The sequence below is a fragment of the Choloepus didactylus genome, chromosome 7 (assembly GCF_015220235.1).
Source record: "Choloepus didactylus isolate mChoDid1 chromosome 7, mChoDid1.pri, whole genome shotgun sequence".
Lineage (NCBI taxonomy): Eukaryota > Metazoa > Chordata > Mammalia > Pilosa > Megalonychidae > Choloepus > Choloepus didactylus.
This window is the reverse complement of record NC_051313.1, coordinates 33488349-33512135: the sequence shown is the minus strand read 5'-3', so window position 1 is coordinate 33512135 and position 23787 is coordinate 33488349. Positions and strand designations below refer to the sequence as shown.

Below are 23787 nucleotides of genomic sequence, written 5' to 3'. Positions count from 1 at the left end.
AAAAGTCCCTACAAAGTACAAAATAACAAAGAAACATTTCATCTTCTTAACGGGGAAAAGAAAAGAATGTAAAACAGAAGAGTTACCTGGGCCAAGACTTGAAGGATTTGACACAGAAGAGGGTCATGAGGGATAAAATGAAAACAAAAAAGTTTTTACAGATGAGAAAGTATGGGAATAGAAGAGTACATCACTTAGGTACTCTGAACATTTGCTTATTAAATGCACAAATAAAGAGCCTTAATGAACTGAGAATATCACTGGCAGAGCTAGAAAAGGAAGACTTGAGGAAGTGAAGGAGTGATGGTGCTGCACAAGTTGTACTGAAAGAAGTAACATCCGTGAGTGAGCAGTTCCAATTGTTAGCATTTTAAACAAATCAAAACAGCAGCAGCAACCTCCGTACTTGGAAGGTAGTTTTGTTCCCTATTTTCTCACCCTTGGGTAATGTTGATTATATCCATTTGAGAACTTTAATAATTCTAAAATTTGTCACTAATTCAAATAATTTCATTCAAGCATGTTTACGAACGGTAAAAAAACAAGAAATCTAGCCAAGTGATGTACTTTTATTTTATCATCATGCATGTAACAGAAGACAAATATGCAAATGGTATATTTCTAATATGACAAAGCAATCTCACCAGTTTTTATACTACTTAGAAAAAAAGAGACACATCAATTACTAAGTTGTTACCAGAGCAAATTATTGAGTAAGACATTAAGAGCCACAAATTTTTTTGCAGGTTATTTTTCCAGAAGACAATAATTTTCAAAGTTTTCAGAGTCTGATAAGACCAAGTTATCCAAATTATATATCTAAAGAAACAGTGTGGACAAAAACAAGAACAAGCTGAAAACTATTAGAAATACTCACAGAAGTCTAATATTGTACAGGAAAGTAAGACTGGTAAGCTTCGATATGTTCCCAACTGAAAGCAAAAGAAAGCCTGTACAGCTTTACATTTCCAGTAAGCAGAAACAGAGAAAGTAATAGGATTTTACTAAATGCTAGTGAAGTAAAGAACACACCTTTCATCTTCCACATAAACAAATTCACATGAAAACAAGAGAAAAACACCCAAAGTTGCATTGTTCATGTTTCCTTAAAGAACCCTTCTCTAGGCAACACATGTAATATTTCAACCCCTTCAATTCTCCCTTCTCAGTCCTGAGAAAAGTATTTCTCCTCCCACCAACATTGACTAAGGAAGTATCCCTTCCTTGTAAGCTCTCAGTACAGTCCTACTTCTAGACCCAATTTCCACCTAGCTCACTTTGGTCTCTGGCTTTCTGTTCAGTTTTCCCTGCTTAGGGCACCCACCACAATCTCTCTAGTTCTTTCATTCAGACTGAATTAGAAATTACCTTTCATTCCATCTAGATCTTCTCTTGGATCTTCTAGATGTTGCTAGAGCTGGAGAAATTACCTATCAATCCATCTTGATCTATCTTCCCTTAAACCTTCTGGGTATTTCTAGGGCTAGAGGGTTGGAAAGAGAGCAGGACAAGAGTTCTGTCAGTTTTAAATAGACTGCCTGCCTGCCTCTGGGAATGATAAAGAGAACCAAATTAAACTAAAAAGCCTGCTTTTGCAGATGATCCACAGCAATAACTTTATTTGAAAGAGAGATGGAGGTAAGCAGGGGAGAAAGAAATAAAGTAGGGGGTTGGGTGGGATGGAAATGAGAGAACTACCACCCTGGCACTAATGTTCAGGGTAAAGTTGGGAGGCAAAGATACCTAGGTTTTGTGTGAATTCACTGGTTGAGTACCTTTCCTGGTACTTGAAAAGGACACCATCCTTACTCTTGCCACAAGGACAGGGTCTCGCTTGTCACCACAACCACTTGCCTGTTAGTATGGTTTCCAGGGGTGGAGAAGTGAGGAATAAAGACGTCTTTAGGGGGAGAACTGGAAGAATGTTGTGTGTGCTGACAGAAAACATCGGTCCACCACCAGTTCTGGAGATCCTTGTTTACCAGAAACTAGACACTGCAGCTGACAACAGTCCCAGAGATGTTCATCCAGAAGGCAGCAGCCAAGGGGGTAGTGGTGTCCTAGGCAGCAATAGGCAACCAGAGCAGCAGGAAGAGCAATAGAGTTGTAGAACCCAGACCTAAGGCAGCCCATGTATGCTCTCTATTGATATCAATAATGCCCAGCAATTGTCCACAGGCTATCTGTTTGTACTACAAAATGGAAAACAGGGCAGGTAAAACAAGCTTTAGCTAAAGCTAGAAATTCAGGTGGTAGAAGCCATACCAGAGGCCCTGAGAACAAACAGGATCCAAGCAGTGTAGACAAAGGCAATGAAATCTACAGCATCATCTTTCTGGCTTCGATGTGGTATGAACTAGGGCCATACAGCATGTGATGTTAAGGGAAAACAGCAGGAAGGCCATGTAGAAGGGGAAGAGCGTGGCCACCAAGGTTTCAATCTTGAGGTTGAGGGGACTGAATGTCCAGAGGAGGGAGGGTTCAGAAAAGTCAACACAAAAAAAGTTGCTGTTGATCAAGCACAGGTCCAGCAGGAGATGGTAGGGGACTTTGTGCAGGAGTATTCTCAAGGCAAGGATTAACCAGACTGGAACCCAAAGGGCCTGGGAATCTCCACTGGCTCCCTTACTGGACGACGTCTAGCTCTTCGGGCCCCTTCACGCAACAGGTAGTATTGCAGTGGATTTGGCCACAGGTCCTCTTTGATAATCTCAGCAATCCTGTCAGACTCTGGAAGGCTGTGGTCTGAAAACCAGGTGAAGAAGCTGCAGATCATGTCTTGGTCCCTGCGAATGAAGGACTGGGGTTCATGGCCCCTGCGCCATATAATCTGTGTGGAAAGAGATACCACTTGGCCAGAGGACCTGACCTCATACTCCTTGACAATCAGCTTGTTTCTGAAGTAGGGGTTTCTTCGAAAGAAGAACTTGAACTTGCAGCCCATCCTCGGGTGTCTGAGCTCCTTCACCTCCAAATTGGTGATGTACCTTAACATCTCTGCATCTTGGCCCCGAATCATGGGAGACAGCTGGGGGTGGTTCCGAAAGGCAGTGACCCAGAAGCCTGGGATATTCTGAATGATGTAGTTCCTCCGCTCCAGGTAGTGTCGACGCATTCGCCCAAACTTGTGCTCCAGCTGGAGAAAGGCCCTGTCAGCCTGAGCATTCACAGTGTCCAGTTCCTGCTGGATGGCCTCCAAGGGGTTCATGCGGAGATCCAGATTCAGGGGCTGGGGTCCTGCCTCCTCCTTCACCTCCTCTACCACTCTATTTTCCTCCACCACTTCCATTTCTTCATCTGCTGGTTTCGCCCCCATCTCCATCTCCATCTCCTCCGAGCCTCCCTCCTCCAACTTCACCACCTCAGCCCTCTCCTCCTCATCCACTTCGACTGCGAAGATGGCGCACTTTTCCTTCCTAATTTCCTGGGCCTCGGCCCCAGTCATCTCCTCAGACCCCGACCGCTCTTCGCCACAGGTTTCTAGGGCCTTCTCCCCACCAGGGCCGCGCAGCTCTCCATCCTGAAAGCCATTTTTCAGGCTGCTGTCAGTTGCCACAGAAGCAGAAGCTGCTTCCAGGCCCTCCGGGGGAGGCGGAGCCTCTTCCCGCCCCGCTTCGGTCGCTGTGAGACCGCAACCCCCCTGGAGTCGGATCTGGGGAGTAGGGACCCAGCCCGCGGGATCCCGAGATAAGCCCTCCTCCTCTGGAAGCAGGGGCGATGGGAGCGCGTCCGTCTCCAAGCTACCCTCACCCGTCTCCGCCATCACCTGTGTCGTCTCGGTTTCCTCTAGGAACTTCTGGCACTGGTGCGGGTCGGGGTCATCCGCCGTGGTTAGGCTGTGTTTTTCAGGGGGAGCGGCCCCCTCGCCCCGGTCCAGCCTGCTCATGTCGATAGCAACCAGACCAGCGTTATCCAAGCATCTACCTTCTTCACATAAGCCGCTAGGCACAAAACACCGGCTCGCGCCACCCACCGATCAATCTCGCGAGCGTCTCCGTGGCGGTGACGTTAGAACTGTAGGTTCTCACTAGCGCGAGAAGTCGCTGCGCCCGGGGATTAGCTTCAAGCCTGTGAATTTAGTCGTTGGGAAGGGTAATTTGACTTACACAGATCAATGTGGCTTGGCCCGGTGTTTATAAGAACTGTGAAAATGACAGTCTCTGTAATTGAAGGCAGTGACAATCCTCCCTGCGATGTCTATGGAAAGTGCTTCCCGCATGTAAATTGGGGCAGTCGTAGGGATCACCGTCCTACAATGCCTGCTGTCAAATGTCAGAAAACGTTTGTTTTCCGTTCTTTTTTTTTTTTTTTTTTTTTTCTGTGGGGCAGAAGGGTAAGTGTATTCTCTGTTACTCCGTAATGACTAGGAGCAAAACTCTCTTTATTTTTAACCAAGATAAATACATGCGAATTGTTTCTTCTTCCTCAAGTATGAGTGACGTGAAAATACCAATTCTAGCCTCTAACGTTACTGGGAGGAAAAGGTACTCCGCGGCTTTCTGCTATTAAAGTGATACGTATTTACTGCTAGTCCTCAGTTAATAATCTATATTAGAGATATGCTTGTTCTGCGTTATCTACAGCAATGAAGCCATTACTTTGTCACGTTCCTTGGCCCCTCACTGCAGGAAAGAGGAAATATTCAGCTATTTCCAGCCCCAGAAATTTAATTTTTTAAAGCATTTAGTTCTGTAAGGTAGGAAAGTTTGGCTCTAATGAAATAACTATTCATAGCAGTCAGCTCATAGGCTTCACTTGAGAGAAATGTCAGTGACTCTGGTGGTTTTAGTTCATTGGCCTGTGAATAAAACTGGCGTATCCCTAGAGTTACAAAGCCTCAGAAATACCACCATTTTTATGAGGTAAAACCAGGTTAAAATGTATAACCAAAACAGACTTGTAGAAAACAAACTTGCAGAATGCTAACATGCAGCTAGTTGACCCAATATGTAAAAGCAAAACAAAAAATTCCTGTTTGCTTTCCCCTATGTGGTTGGCTAAAAAATGGCCCCCAAAGATGTCCATTTTCTAAGCTCCAGAACCTGTAAACCTATTTGTGTTTTAAGCACAAATTTGGTGATTTGTTCCAGAAGCAATAGGAAACCTTGGGTTGTGATTTGGTTGCATCTTTGTGTGCCTGGTGTTTTCTAGCAGCAGCTCCTTCAGCCTTGCTCTTAGATTCTCTTCAACAGCTGTGATTTATCATAGCGTGAGTCTCTTTTGGGGTATCGAAATCAGAAATATAAGTAATGTACAGACAAAATTAAAACCAAAACCTACCAAAAAAGATACCTGAGCAAATACCAAGTTCTAGGAGGGCAGGGACATGATTTTGTCTGCCATTGCATAGTAGTGCCTAGCACACTACCTGGCACAGCGTTTCATAGATTATTAGAATGTTAAAAGAACAAATGAACCAAGCACATTTATCTCCTGCCTGCAATTTGGTTCTTGCTAAAGCGAAGTTAGGGGCCGGTGGATTGTTACGCTGCTCTCCTCCCTACTGCCTGCAGTAGCGAAGTCCTAGCCAAGAGATGAATTTCTACGTATGTGTCAAAAACCCCTAAAAGCACAGGAAAACTATTTGTTTTTATGAATGATTTACATTCATGTGGTTGCATTCTATGATGAATGAACTCTGAAAGGACCAACATATTTAGGTGAGTTTACAAAGCAAAGCCTCAAACTACCAACACTGTATTTCTCTTCTAATTCTACTGTCCTTTCTGTACACACCAAGGAAATGCTTCTAGGCCCTACTTCATTTCTCAAAGAACTTTTGGTATTGATAAGAACGAATAATGGAACTTTCCACAAAGCCCGCATTTTTCCAGTTGCCATGGTATCCTCTTCTATTTTGGAATTGGAATGATTTAATTTGGCCTAAAGTTGAAAGTTTTATTACTCTAATATGCCTTCTGTTTTTAAGTGGAAAACAGTGCCAAGCTTTGACTAGTCCTAGAAGATATGGCTTTATTTATCAAAGTCAACATTATAATTTCTAAAGTTGTAATTAGTGCTCTAACTGATAATGTTAGGAAAGACTCCAGTTGCAGATGGTGTTGTATAAACATGATCAGGTTTCTGCTGGATGTAATTTCCCCAATAGGGTTGTGATCCTTTGGAGGAACACTTACTTCTTTTCCTACCAGTACATTTGTAAAAACTGTGATATGCAGAGGGAAGCCAGGAGAAACCACCATGTGCATTGCTGTATAACAGAAAAGCCAAGACTCGTTGGCAGCCAGCCCCAGAACGCCACTGTCTTTGGGAGAAAGCATTGCTTGGCTGACCCCTTGATTTTGGACTTCTAGCCTCAAAACTTTCCTAAAAAATGGCCCTGTCCTTTGAGAGAAACTGAAGTCCTTCAAAGTGGGACTGATTGCCCTTTATCTCCTAGTGTTTACAGTTCTCATTTCTGTCATCGGAATCATGGCAGTTCAATTCCTCAAGTGGGGAATGAAGAATTGCACAGTTGGTTCAATTCATGAATATGGTATATCTGAAAGACTCACCAGAAAAGGAAATGGCAGCAAAGATGAAGTAAGTTTAGAAAACTTGTTATGGAATGCCTGAGCACCATGGAAAAGAGAATCCAGTATATTTCCTATTAGGAAACTGATCTCATAGATTGAGAGCAGTTGCAGAATTTCAGTGTGACAACTGATCAAAGACTTAATGATGTTTTTCTCCAGCTAAGTACCTTAGTTTCCTCAGTCCAAGCACATAGAAACTTAGTAGATGAAATTTCTATGTCCTTAATGAGACTGAATTCCACTTTGCTTGACTTGCAGCTCCGTGTAGAAACACTGAATGGCAAAGTCCAAGAGAATACATTTAAACAACAAAAGGAGATGAGAAAACTAGAGGAGTGTGTGTATAATGTATCAGCAAAAATTATGTCTATGAAAGAAGATCAAGTGCATTTAGAACACGAAATGAAAGAAGGGAAACAGTTGAATAATATCACTAGTGATTTCAGACTTAAAGACTGGGAACATTGTATGACATTACGAAATATCACTTTAGTTCAAGGTCCTCCTGGTCCCCCAGGTGAAAAAGGAGATAGAGGGGCCACTGGAGAAGGTGATCCACCAGGCATTCCAGGTCCAAGAGGTCTTCCGGGTCCTAAAGGTGATCGGGGAGCAATTGGCTTTCCTGAAAGTCGAGGATTCCCAGGACTAAGAGGGAAGATGGGGAGGCCAGGTAACCCTGGACAAAAAGGCCAGAAGGGACAAAAGGGGAGTGGAAGCATACTAAGACTCGTAAGACTCCCTGATCATATTAGGGCAGGGCCCTTTTAAGGTCAGTTGGATTGGGCAGGACACCCTCTGCTACCATCTCAATAAAAAGCCCTTCTCTTCTGGACCAAGTCAATTCAGCACAATTGACTTCCAAGATCCTTTTGTGGTTTCTCCAACCAGCTGACATCCATTCTGGTGTCTTTCCTGGTTTCTGCATGGCTTTTTCTCCTGGTCTTTGGTGCTATTTGGGTCTCTCCTCCCATGCTGATGTCTTTCCCAACTCCAGTACTCTACCACCACCATTTCCAAGCATCCCTGCCCTGATGCCTCCCGTGTACTGTCTGGCCAGCTGCTCCAGCCAGTCCCTGGATGCTAGGCCAGGAACCCTAATCTGTTGTTTTCTAGGGGAAATCTCATGGGTATGATGAGATGTGTATTCTTTGCATTTAAAAACATTAGTCTTAACCAGGGATAGGGATGGCATAGAAGATTCATCATTCAATCAGCATTAGTTCATTGTGTACTTCTTAGAGCTGGACATATAACAACTAAAAAGGTAGATATCTTCTCTGGTCTTAATGGAGATGTTTCCATGAGAAACATAGTAAAGGGGCAATTACTTGCATGAGCAGAGCTAGATTGGGGAAGAACAGGGCTCTATAAGTATTCAGAGGAGATTAAGATTTTTTAACTCATCAGAATGTTAAAAAAGTTAATTGATTTTGATTTGCCTTCTAATTCTCCAAATTATAACATATTTTTTTCAAGTGTTAAAATGAGGTAAAAGTGGAATTTGGAAAGTTTATTCAATAATTTGAACTAAACCAAAACTTTTTTCCTTGAATTACTCAGTCATTCCAAGCAAAATCATTTTGATTATGAAAAAAATATGCTGATAATTTTTTATTTTACAAAGCTCTTTGTGTTTATGCTTAATGTAACCAGTATAGATTCTGGAGAAGAGTATTTCAATAGAACTTGAGATGTTTTGGGTAGGTGAAGAAAGAGATGAAAATAGGACAGCAGTAAAGGAAAGCATAGACAGACTAAAAAAGGAATAGGTAAAACAGGATTCCATGTTATTCCATGTCTTCCTATTGATTAACAACCCAAAATTTCACAACTCTCCAATCTTTCCCTTTTTGACCCATAGCCTCAGGGTTATGGGTTGCACCATTAAGATTCTAGTATAATTCTTGTGTATCTTATGTATCTCTATGTGTTTTTCACTGTTTCTATTCTCTCTGTAAAATGGACATCTTAACATCTACCTCACAGGGTTGTTGTGAGGGTCAAATAAGATACTGTGTGTGAAGACACTCTGTAAAATCATAAAGTGCTGTAAAATGCACACACACACACACAAACTGATATGCAGTAGTCAATTGAATACATACAGAAAATGAGGAGAAACTTAATTTTTTCTTATTTTAATTATGTGAAAATCACATTAGAGAAATGACTGTGCTTTATTACCCTTGTTATAGATGACGGAGAGCCCAGATTATGATCACTTTTGCATAAGTGCTCAAGAAAAGGGCCAGTGAGAGGCAAGGAGTTAAAGGGAAAAGCAGATAAGTGTACTCTTTTATTTTTTTTTCTAAAGAATCTTTGCATGGATGAAGGAAGAACTCTCCTGATGATTTTAACCTGTGACAAGACTCACGTGGTTGGGAGTGCTGTAAAATACACACACACACACACAAAGGGAAGAGTTATTTTGCCATGCAGGAGAAAAAAATGTGTGTGTGTGTTTTGTTTTGTTTTTTTTTTTTTTACCACAGAAAATGGTATTTATTGTAGTAGGACCTGTGTCTTAAAAAGGATATGTATCTCTTATACATGACACAGGTCATCCTCGTATCTGAAGCGTTCTCTTTCTCGAAAGATCCCACCCATTCTCTGAGACCCACCACAAGCCTATCTTTCTGTAGAATGTGCTAGTCATTTACATGTATTAGATTGTCACATTTTGTAAAAGAGGTAGCAGCAATGCTGAGAAGTTAACTAACTTAACCAAGGTCATACATAAAGTAACTGCTACCTTCCTCCTCCTCATAGGTGCAGCTTTCTGTAACCACCCTATAACTCATTGATCTTCCTCCCCTAAATTCCTAAAGCTTTTTTCTGAGTTGTGCCATGAAATTTAACACTTAATTATATTCTCCCTCTTAGTGACTCTGGTTATTTCGTACACCTCAGTCTCATCATCCCAGAATCATCTCTTGGAATGGGAGCACAGCGTTTTCTTCCTGTTTTGCACTTACTCAGCATAGCATGACAGCTTAGATAGTGGCAGATACGTGCTACTTGTTGATTTGAATAAAATAAAACTTTAAATGATCTTGCAAAACTAACAGTGCATCTATACTGACATTTTATTTTACCTGAAGGGAGAATGCATTTTGGCTGTGCTTCATATATTACCTTTTTTTGCACTTTGGAATACAGGATGTATTTGTACATGGCAGAGCATTTCTATGGCAATTGGCAATAAATCTCACTACCCAAAAGATACTCGACTGTGTTATGGTTCTGGGTGAAAACATCCACAGAAAATGCTATGAAAAACCATGAATTTCTCCACCATAGCAAGCAATCATAGATTCTTCAGGAGTAATCACTCAGATGGCAAGGAGTTTAGAAGTTCAGGCATTTTTGTTTTGCACAAAGACATGTTTTCTTGTTATAATTAAAGATAGCTTTCACTTATTTGCTATTTCTGATGTACCGGGCACTGTTATAAATACTGTATGTAACATGTACTATATCATTTAGTTCTAATAATAGCCCTTGAGGTAATGCTACTATGCCTTTAATTTTACTCACTAGGGATCTGAGGCAAGAGAGACAGAGTCACTCAACCAAGATGATGTAGAACATGGTAGATCTGTGATTCAAACCCAGGACATTTGACTCCAGAGCCCATGCTCCCCCCTGTGTTCAAAATGTGGAGTTACTTTTTAAAATAAGACCATATGGCCATCCTCACTTAATGTTAAAATTTTTATACAATTTTCTCCCCTGCCCCAGTTCCCCTATCCATGTTTATATGTTGTAGGAAATTGCCCAAATATTTACTTTATGTTTAGAAGAAAAGTATTTATTCATGAACCCAAGATACAATATTTTCTCAACCCTATCAATCCCAATGCCACCTTTTTATAACAGGTATTTTCTAAAATGGTCTTTACTTTCCTGAAATGAAATTTATTGATAATCTAACCCACCTACACTCATAAATAGAAAACCATCAATATAATGATTTAACTATTTTAAAAGAGAAATAGAATTAATTTTTAACATCTATTTCAATCTAACCCACCTATACATATAAATAGTGAAACATCAGTATGACTTACTTTATATAAAAGAGAATAAAAGTATTTTATATTAATGTCTGTTTCAATTTGCAAAGGCAGTAGCATGCCTACACTCTATGAAATAATGGCAGAGTAATTAGAAAGTTAGACTTGTTGGGCCAGCCACCATGGGTGCAGACTGATACAGGTATGTTTACTGGTGGCTCAAATACCATGAGCAGCATTACTCCTGCCAGTGAGGTTTTCTGAAATGATAATCAATACTTGGTAAATGTCTGGAAAAGAAAAAGGGAAAGCTCCCTTTGATTGATGCAGTATGGCATTTCTTCCATTCTAAAATACATTTTCCCACATTTCTGTAATGAGGACGTGTCTTAAAACACTGTCAATCAGACTTCATTAGTGACTTAGTTGTCATTTTCTTCGCTTGAGCGTGTGTGAATTTGGTTATTGTTCCGGCTTTCATTTCTGGGCAAACTATTACAAGACCATCTGAGGAAGGGATAGCAGTGCTTGTTGCTGTCTGAAAACTTCCTATCAGTACCTCTAGGAGGCTCAAAAAAGTGCCAACATCAAATCCTACATAATCGTGTCAGTGGCTTGGAAGAAAATCCCAGACACGAAAGTGGAGCACTGTTTCGGGAATTATAGCATCATCAAAACACTTGATAGCACTGAGAGTAATATTGTTTGGAAAAACATGGATGATGCCAACTCTGAATCAAAAATTATTTCAGAAAATTTTTTGAATATAAAGAAGTTTTAGGAATACCTTAAATACTTTTTTCTTTATGTTTTTCCTTTTATATATGTCCAAGTGTGATATTTGACTTTAAAAGTCAGTCTAAATAAATCTAAAAGAGTTCTTTCAATAAAGATAGAATAAAAATTATGTATAAGAATGCATTGTGTCATAGTTTAATTGGCAGTGTTTTCTCTTCTTTTTAGTGATGTTTAAATAATACTATGGTTTGCAACTGATGCTGTCTTACATTAGGTGAAATATCATAATTTCCTTCCTGAAAAATTCATTTCGTATGAAAAACAGTGCAAACATAGGCTCAGATAATATAAATAGGTTTTCCTTCTCAGAAGTAGTACAATTTTTTGTTGGGGGGGAGTTCCCTTGCATGACATGACATTAGCATCATCCCTGACCCTACCTAATGAAAGCCAGGATCAACCCCTCATTCTTTGTAATAACTAAAATACGCTTCCATTAATTTCCAAGATGACCCCTAAGGTCTTCTCTTTTAAATCCTATTTAAATCCTATATATGGTCTTCCCACCATTTCTCACTAGAGGGAGCAACTGGTCTTTAAGATAAAGTGATGGGTCTAGTCTATGAAAGAACTATGGAATGGTCTTTCACCATTTATACACTACTCTTGTAATTTAAACTGAATTTTAATCTTTTATTCCCACTACGCTATAATTGTTGCAAGGTAGTTTTCTCAAACAGGCTTAGGTTTGTTAGGATGACTTCCAATAATCAAATTGATCCAAAGAATCTCAGAGGACTCTGCCTACCCAAACAAGGTCCCTACAGTTTGTAGACTGGTCACAGATTTGACTTCAGGTTCTGACTCTGCCACTCACTAATGTTTGATCTGAGCAAGCTGCTTCATCCCTCTGAGTCAGTTTCCTCATAGGTAAAACAGAGATTATAATACACAGGACCATTTTGAAGATGAAATGAGATAGGTATAAAGTGCTTAGCACTGTAAGTTTTCAATGAATAGAACCTCATATTATTTGCATTATTTTATGCTAAACTTACATATATTAAAGTTAAACCATTGTAAAGGTATAATCAGGTGCTAAATTGCATTACAAAACAGTTAATTGTATATAGAATTTCAGAGAAGAAGAAAGATATCTGTGTGGATTGGAGTCAACAGTGAAAGCTTCATGGAGGAAAGGAGACTTGACTTGTATCCTACTATCTGAAATAGCTTGAGAAAGAGGTGTGGCATGAGGGCATAGTAATCGTACTTCTCCATTGTGCTCCAGCTATTCCAACATGTATTCTATACCTGCACTGTCCAATAAATAGCCACTAGCCACTAGCCATATGTGACTATTTAAAGTAATTATAATTTCAGTTCCTCAGTCATATGAAACACAATTCAAGTGGGCAGTAGGGACATCTGTCTACTAACAACTGTTTTGGACAGTGCAGAGCATTTCATCATGGCAGAAAGTTTTATTGGACAATGCTATTCTGGACATATAGTATCTTCAGGTGGTAGAAAAAAAGGGGGTTGCTATAACTAAAATCCCATACCAGAGATAGCAGGCATATTCTTTATTAAGTTCTTAAGAAAAAAATTACTTCTTGGAATTCACACTTTCTGTTAGCACTTTTTTAACCAAAAAAATAAAATAAAATTGTTTATAATTGGGAATAAGTATTCTCACTGAAAGTACTTATCCATTGGCTCACGTAACATCAAAAGGATAATCTGAATCTTATGCTTCTTATAAAATAAATTTATAAATTTAATGTAAATTACAAAGTTTCTGAGTCATTACTCTTTGAAGATAGAAATGAAGCTAAATGGTGAAGGTCAAATTCAGGAAATGGTCAAAGAATTGCATAATTACATCAGTTATTTAAATAATCAATTGTATGCTTGGTGAGAAATTCCTACTGTATTCTTAGTAACGTGAAATAATTTAAAAGGAAATTTTAAAAATGTATGTGAAATTTAATTAATAAAAGCAATCACATAGATTTTTACAAATCACTGAATGAGTGATTTATTTGATACAACTAAATACTGGCAGTCAAGCCATTTAATAAATATGATTTTATATTTTAAAGCATTTCAAAATCCTTGTAAGGTTAAAAATTTCAAACAAGGGAAAATGTTTCTGTGTATTTTCTATATGGTATGAGTTTGGATTAGTAGCTAATTAATCTGCTAGCTGCCTTGCATTAACGCTCCAGAGCTCATATATAATCTTACAAAATTATCATCTATATTTTTAAATTCAAGTACAATCCCAGGGTCAAAGAATCTTTTTAGAATAAGGAGACTTTCATGATCAAAACAACCTTGTTGTTTTAAGGTAAGTTTCATAAGTCATTTTCTACTCTCCACATAAAACTTTATTCAATATGAAGAGTTCATATTATGTATCTACCTTGATACATTGGTAGTCACAAAACTTTGTCCATTAGCAGAGAACTCTGCCTGCTGAATTCTTTGGCTCTTAGACTGTATTACAACTTCCTTTGGTTTATAAGCAAGCCACTCTAGGCACATCTGTTTTAAAATGTGAAAGGTTGACTTGGAAAGAGAGCATCATTCATTCGTTCTACCTTTGATAGAAATATTTATATTTATTGAGTATCTACTATGTGCTAAATGCTTTCCATGCAACATTTTATTTAATTATTTCATCTCCTCTATGATATAGGTATTATTCACCTTATTGTAAAATCAGGAAATCTCACAGAGGTCAAGTGTCTTGCCTAAAGTTTTATAGCTAGTTAAGTAATGAAGGATGGATATAAACCCAGTTTGCCTGACTCCAAAGCTCTTTTTACTATGCCATGTTGCTTTTCTGATTTGTTAAAATCTTTGACAGCAGGGAACTCAAAGCCTGCTGCTGCCTCTGTCTTGATAACTTCTTTTTCCAAGGTTGTGTCTTTGATACCTAACATCCAGAGAGTTCTCATGCAGCGTTTGCTGCATTGTTTGTTTGATTCCACATTGCATGGTAGCTTAAACAGCCACTGAAGCTTTAATATATTCATCTAAACAGAAGACATGGCATCTAGGACACCTTCAGGGTGGGAGCATTCATTACAGTGGGACATATTTAAGAAACAGTATCTCTGGCTACTACTATTTCTAACTTAACAGTATTTCCATATTCTCAACTTGGGGTTCAGAGATTTTGTTTGCTTATGAATGAACTCAAGAATAAAAGAGCTCTAGTAAACAAATATTACATTACTTTGTACTTTCTTTACTCAAGGGGAAGCCTTGAAAATAAAGATTTGTTATCAGAAAATACATAAATTCCCATTTGGAAATAATTCAAATTCATCCTGAGAAGAAAGACAACATCTGCATTGTTTCCACTTAGTATAACATCTATCCATATGTAGTCTCCCATTATAGGAAACATTTCCCTAGTTACAAAAACTAAGAAGGACTATCTTAACTGCTTTTTCCTCTCCCAAAGAGAGCAGGGTTTCCTGGCTCAACCCCAGCAAAATTAAATCAGCTGATTAAATACTGTGTTACTAATACAAAAAGTAGACATAGCACCCACTCTAAATTAATTCCCTATCTACCACTGTGCTTTGCAATGACGTCTGTAGTGTGGGAGATCAGAGGCATGAATTGGAGATCTGACCATTCTATTTGTTCTTGCCAAAATTTATAAACTCAAAACATATTTGTTGATGTGTGCCAAATGCAAGACAGTGCTATGATGAGATACAAAGGTCTGAAAGATGTGGGCTCTGCTCGTTAGGAGAAGATAGACACAGAAACCAGAAACAATTATCATACCAGATGATAAGTTCAGCAAGCAAGATGTGGGCAAAGGGCTTTGGATGCACAGGGCAGGAAGTTTATATTCCTACCATTGATGAGAGTTGGGTAAAAATTCAAAGAGGAGATAATTTTGAGATGAGTCCTAGTAGAAGAACAGGATTATAACAGAGAGAAACAGAGGGAGAGGGAGAAGTCCAGGCTGATGAAACACCCTTTGCAAAAACTGGGATGCAAGTAGAAGCCCAGGCATCTTGGGGAATAGCTAAAAAATAGGCCATTAGTGAGGGGTGATGATCAGGAAAATTGGAGTATGATTAAGAGTCCTTTACATACATACACATGCACACACACACACACATGAAATGTATGCATTTTTGTCTTGTGAATATTACAGAACATTAGAGGTTTTTAAACAGAAGACTGACATAGATTGTGTTGGAAAGTAATATTAGTTGCCATATGAAGAATGGTTTGAAGATTATAGGACTAGAGGGTTGAGATCAGTTATGAAGTACAGGCATACCTTGTTTTATTGCATTTAATCCTGTACTTCTCAGTTTTTGTTGTTGCTGTTGTTGTTTTTTTGTTTTTACAAATTGAAGATTTGTGGCAACCCAGCACCATTTTTCCAAGTTCATGTGCTCAATTTGTGTCTCTTTGTCACATTTTGGGAATTCTCTCAATATTTAAAACTTTTTCATTATTATTATATCTGTTATGGTGATCTCTGATCAATGATCTTTGATGTTACTATTGTAATTTTTTTGAGGTGCCATAAACCATACCCATATAACATGGAGAACTTAATCAATAAATGTTGCATGAGTTCTGACTGCTTGACAGACCACCCATTCCTTCTCCCTATCCTCAGGCCTCTCTATTACCTGAGACACACAATATCAAAATTAAGCTGATTAATAACACTACAGTGACCTCAAGGAAAGGAAGAGTCACATGTTTATCACTTTAGATCAAAAGCTAAAAATGATTTAGCTTGGTGAGGAAGGCATGTGCCAAACAATTAGCCCAATTGTGAATGCAGAGAAAAAGTTCTTGAAGGCAATTAAAAGCATGACTCCAGTGAACACATGAATGATAAGAAAGCTAAACAGCCTTATTGCTGATATAGAGAAAGTTTTAGTGGTCTAGATGGAAGATCAAACCAGCCACAACATTCCCTTAGCCAATGCCTAATCCAGAGGAAGGCCCTAACTCTCTTCAATTCTAAGAAGGCTGAGAGAAGTGAGGAAGCTGCAGAAGAAAAGATGGAAGCTGGCAAAGGTTGTTTCATGAGGTTTAAGGAAAGAGACCATCTCTGTAACATAAAAGTGCAAGGTGAAGCAGCAAGTGCTGCTTAATGAGAGTGGCTACACTAAACAACAAATTTTCAATGTGGGTGAAACAGCCTTATATTGAAAGAAGATGCCTTCTAGGATTTCATGGCTAGAGAAGAGAAGTCAATGCCTGGCTTCAAAGCCTCAAAGGATAGGCTGACTCGCTTGTTAGAGACTAATGCAGCTGGTGATTTTAAGTTGAAGCCAGTGCTCATTTACCATTCCGAAAATCCTAGACCCCTAAAGAATTACACTGAATCTAACTCTGCCTGCACTCTATAAATGGAAGAACAAAGCCTGGGTGACAGCACATCTGTTTAAAACATGGTTTACTGAATATTTTAAGCCCACTGTTGAGACCTGCTCAGAAAAAAAATATATTCCTTTCAAAATATCACTGCTCATTGATAATGTACCTGGACACCCAGGAGCTCTGATGGAGTGGTACAATAAGATTAATGTTTTTATGCCTGCTAACACAACATCCATACTGCAGCCCATGGATCAAAGAGTAATTTCTACTTTCAAGTCTTATTTAAGAAATATAGTTTCTAAGGCTATAGATGCCATACATAGTGAGTCCCCTGATGGATCTGGGCAAAGACAATCAAAAACTTTCTGGAAAGAATTCACCATTCTAGATGCCATTAAAAACATTTGTGATTCATGGAAGGAAGTCAAAATATCAACATTCACAGGAGTTTGGGAGAAGGTGATTCCAACCCTCACGGAGGAGTTTGAGGGGTTCAAGGCTTCAATGAGGAAGTAATGGCGGATGTGGTAGAAATAGCAAGAGAACTAGAATTAGAAGTGGAGCCTAAAGATGCGACTGAATTGCTGAAATGTCAGGATAAAACTTGAACAAGTGAGGAGTTGCTTCTTATAGATGAACAAAGAAGGTGGTTTCTTGATATTACTCCTTGTGAAAATGCTCCGAAAACTGTTGAAATGACAACTGTTTGAGAATATTACATCAACTTAATTGATAAAGCAACAGCAGAGTTTAAAGGACTTGGCTCCAATTTTGAAAGAAGTTCTGTGGGTAAAATGCTATCAAACAGCATTGCATGCTACATAGAAATATTTTATGAAAGGAAGAGTCAATCAATGTAGCAAACTTCATTGTTGTCTTATTTTAAGAAACTGCCACAGCCACCCCAACCTTCAGCAACACCTCCCTGATCAGTCAGCAGCCATCAAATTGAGGCAAGACTCTCCACCAGCAAAAAGATTATGACTCACTGAAGTTTCAGATGATAGTTAGCATTTTTTAGCAGTAATGTATTTTTTAATTAAGGTATTTTCATTTTTTAGACATAATGCTACTGCACATTTAATAGACTACAACATAGTGTAAACACAACGTTAACATGCCCTGGGAAACAAAAAGGATCTGTGTGACTTGCTTTATTGTGATATCTGCGTTATTGTGATATCTGGAACCAAACCTATAATATCTCTGAGGTATGCCTGTATTGTAATAATTCAGGCAAGGGTTAATGAGGGTACCTTTAGAAATGTGGTAGGTGACAGAACAGAATATTTCAGAAAAATAGTAAAAGAATTGATTGAGAAACTAAATGTGAAGGTGAATGAGAAGGAGTTGAGGAAGATTGATTTGTTCTAGTTTGGGCAATGGGGATGGGTGGAAATATGATTGAATAATGGAATATAGGGAGAGGAAAGGTTATGATGGACAAGGAGAGATCATGCTCCCAGTTATAGACAGAGTTTTATATGACTGTAGCAGCCCAGTGGAGATATTTGAAGGAGATTCAGGCATTTGTACGTTAGGAGAAGAATGGGGTGTACAGATACAGATTTGAAAGTCATTAGTGTGTAGGTGATAGTTGAAATTATCAGAGAAGATGAGAACACCAGAAGGGAGAAGAAATGTCCTACTGGAAGTCCCAACAATGGAATTCTGGGGAACACCAATGGGAAAGATACGGGTGAGATGGGACCAGCAGAGGAAGCTGAGAAATAGCCATTGGAGGTGGAAGAACCAGAAGAGAGTGCTGTTCCAGAAGCCACAGCAAGACTGGACTTCAGGAAGCTAGAGTCCAGGGTATACAGCCATATCTAGTAAGAAGAATACTGGAAAGAAAAGTCCTTGCATTGGGAAGTTATATGAGCATGGGTGTCTTTAGTGAGAGAAGTTTTAGAAGAGCAGAAAGACAGAAGGGTTACACGGTTGTTTTAGTTCACTAAAGCTGCTAGAGTGCAATGTACCAGAAATGGTTGGCTTTTTCAATGGGGATTTATTGGGTTGCAAATTTACAGTTCTAAGGCCATGAAAATTTGCAAATTAAGGAATCAAGAGGTTATGTACCTTCTCTGAGGAAAGGCCTATGGCATCCGGGGTTCCTCTGACACATGGGAAGGCACATGGTGACGTCTGCTTGTCCTTCTCCTGGCTTCTGGTTTCAATGGCTGTCTCTGAATGTCTCTGGGCATTTTCTTTCTAAGTGTCTCTGAGCTCTCTCAGTTTCATCTGTCTTTTATTCTCTCATAGAGTACTCCAGCAGTAGGATTAAGATGCACCCTGAATGGACTGGGTCACATCTCCATGGAAACAACCTAGTCAAAAGTTTCCATCCACAATAGGTCTGCCCCCACAAGAATGGATTAAAAGAACATGGCCTTTTATGAGGTACATAACATCCAAACCAGCACAACAGTTGAGGAATGAATGAGAGAAGAAGAGAGTATAGATAACACGTAAGGCCAGTTCTTTCACAGTGGGCAGTAAAGAAGGAAAACTAGGTGGCAGATTCAGGGAGATGTGCAGTTAAGAGAAGAATGTTTGTGGGGAGAAGCAGGGTTGAGGGAAATCCTAATCATGTGTGTAAACTAAAGTAAGGATAGACAGGACTTCCTCTCTGTATGTCTCTCAGAGAGGCAGAACTTAAGATGAATCAGGGCTTTGGGGAACTCAGAAGACTTGGGAGCAGAGAAAGGAGCCAATGACTTAAATTAGAGTGTTGAGAAAGCAAATTCAAACCTTGGAAGCAGACTAAATTTCAGTCAGTAGGAGAAGGATTGGATTAATTATGGCATGTCTGCACAATTGAATATTATGCAAACTTTAAAAAGAATAAAATGGATTCAAAGTAGTGACCTAGGAATATCCATGATAAGTTCAAAAGATATGAAAGGACATTGCAGACCAATATGTATATCATAATTGAGGTTTACACTTTGAGTTTAAAACATTTTCCAAACAGACATTAAAGAAAACTCTCTCATGCAGCAATGAAATAATTGAACTTTGTATGATCAAATATAGGATTTAGTATTCATTCAAAAGAAAACAACAGAAATGAACACATTTGCTTTGATAACTGAAGCAAACATGATAAAAAGCTCCTCAAAATGAGATACTAAGTGAAATGAGCTTCCTTACTTCCTTCCTTTCTCCAAACATAGGAGATGAGGCCAAAGTTAGGTTAAACAGTGATTTAAGACAGATGAAATTCAGTCAGAAGCTTAATTTATTGGGATGGTTCTCTATATTCTAGAGCACTAGTTGCCTTGAAAAATGAGCTAGAAGTGACTTTGTGATCTATTTGGCAGCATTTCTTTTATCCAAGGCATAGTCTTTAAAACATTTGCAAATATTAGTAATTAATAATACTTAATAACCCTATTTTATTAAAAAGTTATTTTATATGAAAGATTTAGAAGCAGGATGCTGGAGTTAGCAAAGAGTGCAGCCCTTTTCCAAGTTAAGAATAGTTTCTTAATTAGAATTTTTCCAAGGCAACAAATTCCTTTTAAAATAGAAATACTCCTATAGTCATACATTGGTATAAGTAAATTAAATAATCTGTAAATTCCCCTTCTTAGATTGAATATTGGAAGCCAGAGGTATTCATGAGGGGTTGAGGGAGATGGGAAAGCCCGGATAGAGGACTTGAAAAGCTTGAGGACATGTGAACTCCTGGCATGGAGCGGAGGTGGGAGAGGTCTTTGTAAAGCAAGGTAAGAAGATGGCAGAGGAAAACCTTGCAAACCTATACCTGGGACATCTTGTCACAGATGGCTTAGCACGTCCAAACCTCAGTCCAGAGTCTCGCTTTCTAGTCTGAAGCCAGAAGTGAGAACATGAGGAAAAAAAGAGGTGACTTGAACATAACAAGTCCCCTCTCCCCCAATCTCCTCCCACCCCATCTTTATTACAGTTACCAATGCAGAACAAAATAATACAATCAGAACATACCCTCTCAGAACCCAGAGGTGTGCTAAAATGAATAGACCATTCACCAAGTACTTATTGAGCATTTACTGTGGTAAGTCTGTTAAGTGTTGAGGATTCCAGAACAAAAGACACTGTTCTGCCCTTGAGAGATTGTCCAGTGGGGGTGGGGAATGGTTTGGAAATAATTCATTACACTGCAGTGTGAAAAGGAGAATGTTAGGAATATTTTACCAAGTACAATCTGAACACAGCACAGAGAAAAGAGCTACTGAGGGCCTGGTGGTGTGTGTAGTGGAGGGGAGGGAAGATGGGCTCGGAGAAAGCTACACAGAAGAGAGGAAGCAAGCTGGGACTTGAAGGAAGATGGGGAGTGTGAGAGGAAAGGGTTGGGAGTGGACATCCTAGCTTCTGGGGACAGCTTTGGCAAAGGCAGAGAGGAATGAGAAAGCTGGAGTTGTGCGGCCAGTTTAAACCAGAGGGTCACGGAGGGAAAGAACCGGGGAGAAGGAGGCTGGCATGTGCATGGAGCTATACTTGAAGGTTTCGGATGCTCGCTGTACAGCGCAGTATTATGTTCTGCTGTCAATGTCCTATTGGACCCTGACAGTGTGCATTTATTTTTTCCTATTTAAAATGTGCTGATTTTATCCCAAACATTTTGTTTTTCAATTCAGGGTCTTTATATGAGATGAGATGTGATCCAACACCTGAACTAGCCAACACACGGAATGTGAAGACAGGAACCACAACATGGAAAATAATTTAAAAGCCCTCATTTACATCTTTAAACAAAATAGAGAGGTCCAGAGTTTCAGAAAACAATTTACTTCCAAAAACATTGCTTATGCTTTTTTTGATACTGTTAGTTTCAGTTATTCTTCAGTGTATGACTCTGAATCCTGTACAAGAACAATTGAAATTCACAGCTATTAATAGGTTTTCTTAAGAAGAAAAGGAAAATTGTAAGTTATCATTTTATTTCCATTCTAAAAATGGCTAGTATATTATCATTAAAAATCTTTTTGAAAGTAGAATTCAATTAAGACTCCACTGATGAAAAGTTTTCCATAATCTCATCAGTGTTGCGTTTGCTTAGCAAGCCACTTCTTCATGATTATCATAAATGAATGATAAATTAGGTATTGATCTGTTCACTCAACCTCAGCAATCTTGGAAACATAGTTTTTCAGTAAATGAGTATATTTAAAATTCCTAATATGTACTAGGCACACTTCTATATAGAAGGGATAGAGCTTTCTATAAGCCAAATCCCTGCCCTTTAGGAGTTTACATTTGGTGTGGGGAGTGGACAATAATTATAAAAACATACAAAAAAGATAAACTGGTGACCATTAAATGCTCTAAAGAAAGCCAGCTAAAAGGGTGTTGGGGGGCTAAGGTGGTAAGAGGAGGCCGTTGTGTGGAGGTGATATTTGAGTTGAGACCTGAATGGTGAGAAGGCAGCAGATGCTAAGATCCACAGGGAATAGCGTTATAAACAAAAGCTGTGAAAGAGCAAAGACCCTGAGACAAGCTTTATTTGGGAGAGGTCAGAGAGATGGTGGTGGTCAGATCATGGAAGGCTTTGGAGGATATAAGGAAACTGGATTTTATTCTGAGGACAATGAAAATCCGTTGGGTAGGGTGGGAGTGACATAATCAGATTCATGCTTTGGAAAAACTCATTTGGGTGTTTTGTGGGGCTTGGGAAGGGAGCAAGAGTATAGGGAAGAAAGCCAGTGAAGGAGCCACTGATCCAGGGGAGAGTTGACCTCGGCTTGGACCATGACTGTAGCTGTAGAAGTAATGTGAAGTGTTAAAAAGCAAACTATAATTTGGTTGGACAAATTACAGTGGAACTGTGGTTTGCTCTGTGCACACCCTCTTGGCACTCAATGTTTCAATGCATGCTGAAGGCCAGGTCAGAATGCTGGGGTAGCCCCAGGAGCAGCCCTCAACCAAAGTCAGACTGGGAGTTGAAGGATAAACATCCCAACTTCATTGCCTTTAGGGGGGTGGGGAGGGTGGAAAGCAATTCTGATGCATGTTCTACATCATCTCTCCAAGGTCCCAATGGGATCAAGTTCTAGCTGCCCTCATCAGTAACTTTCTCATCCTCCACCCTCTACTGGCTTCCTTCCTTCCTTCTCTCATTTCCCCAGACCCCACCAGTGCCTCCAGGGAACACCTCCTAAATAAGCGACTTATGCTGCAATCCCTGACTCAGGGTCGGCTCCTGGGAACTAATTTTAGGACACTAATTTTTGTAAATTCTAAATAATTAATTAATGGGGATTACGATGAGGATCTTCATTACACACACTACAAGATGAGAAAAACTGCATTTCTATCTCAGGTGCATTCTCCCATCTACTTTCAAGGTCCTGCTTATGAATCTTCTTAGGGTAAATTACATGGACCATTTCCAGCAAATTAATTTACTGTTAAGCCAGAAAAAAGTTATTTTAGAAAAAGAGGTAGTTTCTATAGTGTCCCTTTGCCTCATAGACGCCAATCACCACCACAGTGGAGCTCTCTGTGATTGCCAGGCCCTCAATGAATTCTCGCTCAACTGTCATAATTGAGACTTGGGTTAATGGTTCAGACATGGTGACTAACCATCTGATTTGCCTGGGACTGAGGGGTTTCTACAGGCTGGTGGAGACACTGTCAAAACCAATCAGTCCCAGGCAAACCAGTATGGCTGGTCATCCTATCAGGCCTTTAGTAAGGCCTTTTGGTAAGAAATATTTGAGTTCTAATTCCTGATTTGCCATTATTGGCTTGGTGATCATGGGAAAATTGCTTAACCTTTCTTTTTCTTTATTTCTTATCTATAAAAAAGATTTGATGCTAGTACCAAATTCTTAAGTCTGCTGTGAAGATTAACTGAGTTATTCATACATGGTAGGTAGAATAGTGTCCCTCTCCCCCAAAAGACGTCCATGTCCTAGTCCTTGGAAACTGTGACTTGATGTTACATAGCAAAAGGGAATTAAGGTTGCAGATGGAGTGAAGGATGCTCATCAGCTGACCTGGAGATAAGGAGAGCAGCTTGGATTATCCAGGTGGCCCAGAGTTCTTTAAAGTGGAAGAGGGAGGCAGGTGAGGTGGTCAGATCGATGTGATGTGTGAAAAACTCTATTGGCCATTGCTGGCTTTCAAGA

At 39.4% G+C, this 23787-nt stretch overlaps 1 protein-coding gene and 1 pseudogene across 1 annotated transcript; one reads left to right on the top strand and one right to left on the bottom strand.

The window, feature by feature from the left end:
• Positions 1-551: 551 nt before the first annotated feature.
• TSPYL1 (TSPY like 1) lies at positions 552-3969 on the bottom strand. The gene has a single exon (XM_037842171.1). It carries the CDS (start codon positions 3884-3886, stop codon positions 2579-2581), a length of 1308 nt encoding a protein of 435 aa, XP_037698099.1. The 5' UTR covers positions 3887-3969; the 3' UTR covers positions 552-2578.
• Positions 3885-8018, top strand: LOC119540519 (annotated as a pseudogene).
• Positions 8019-23787: the final 15769 nt, after the last annotated feature.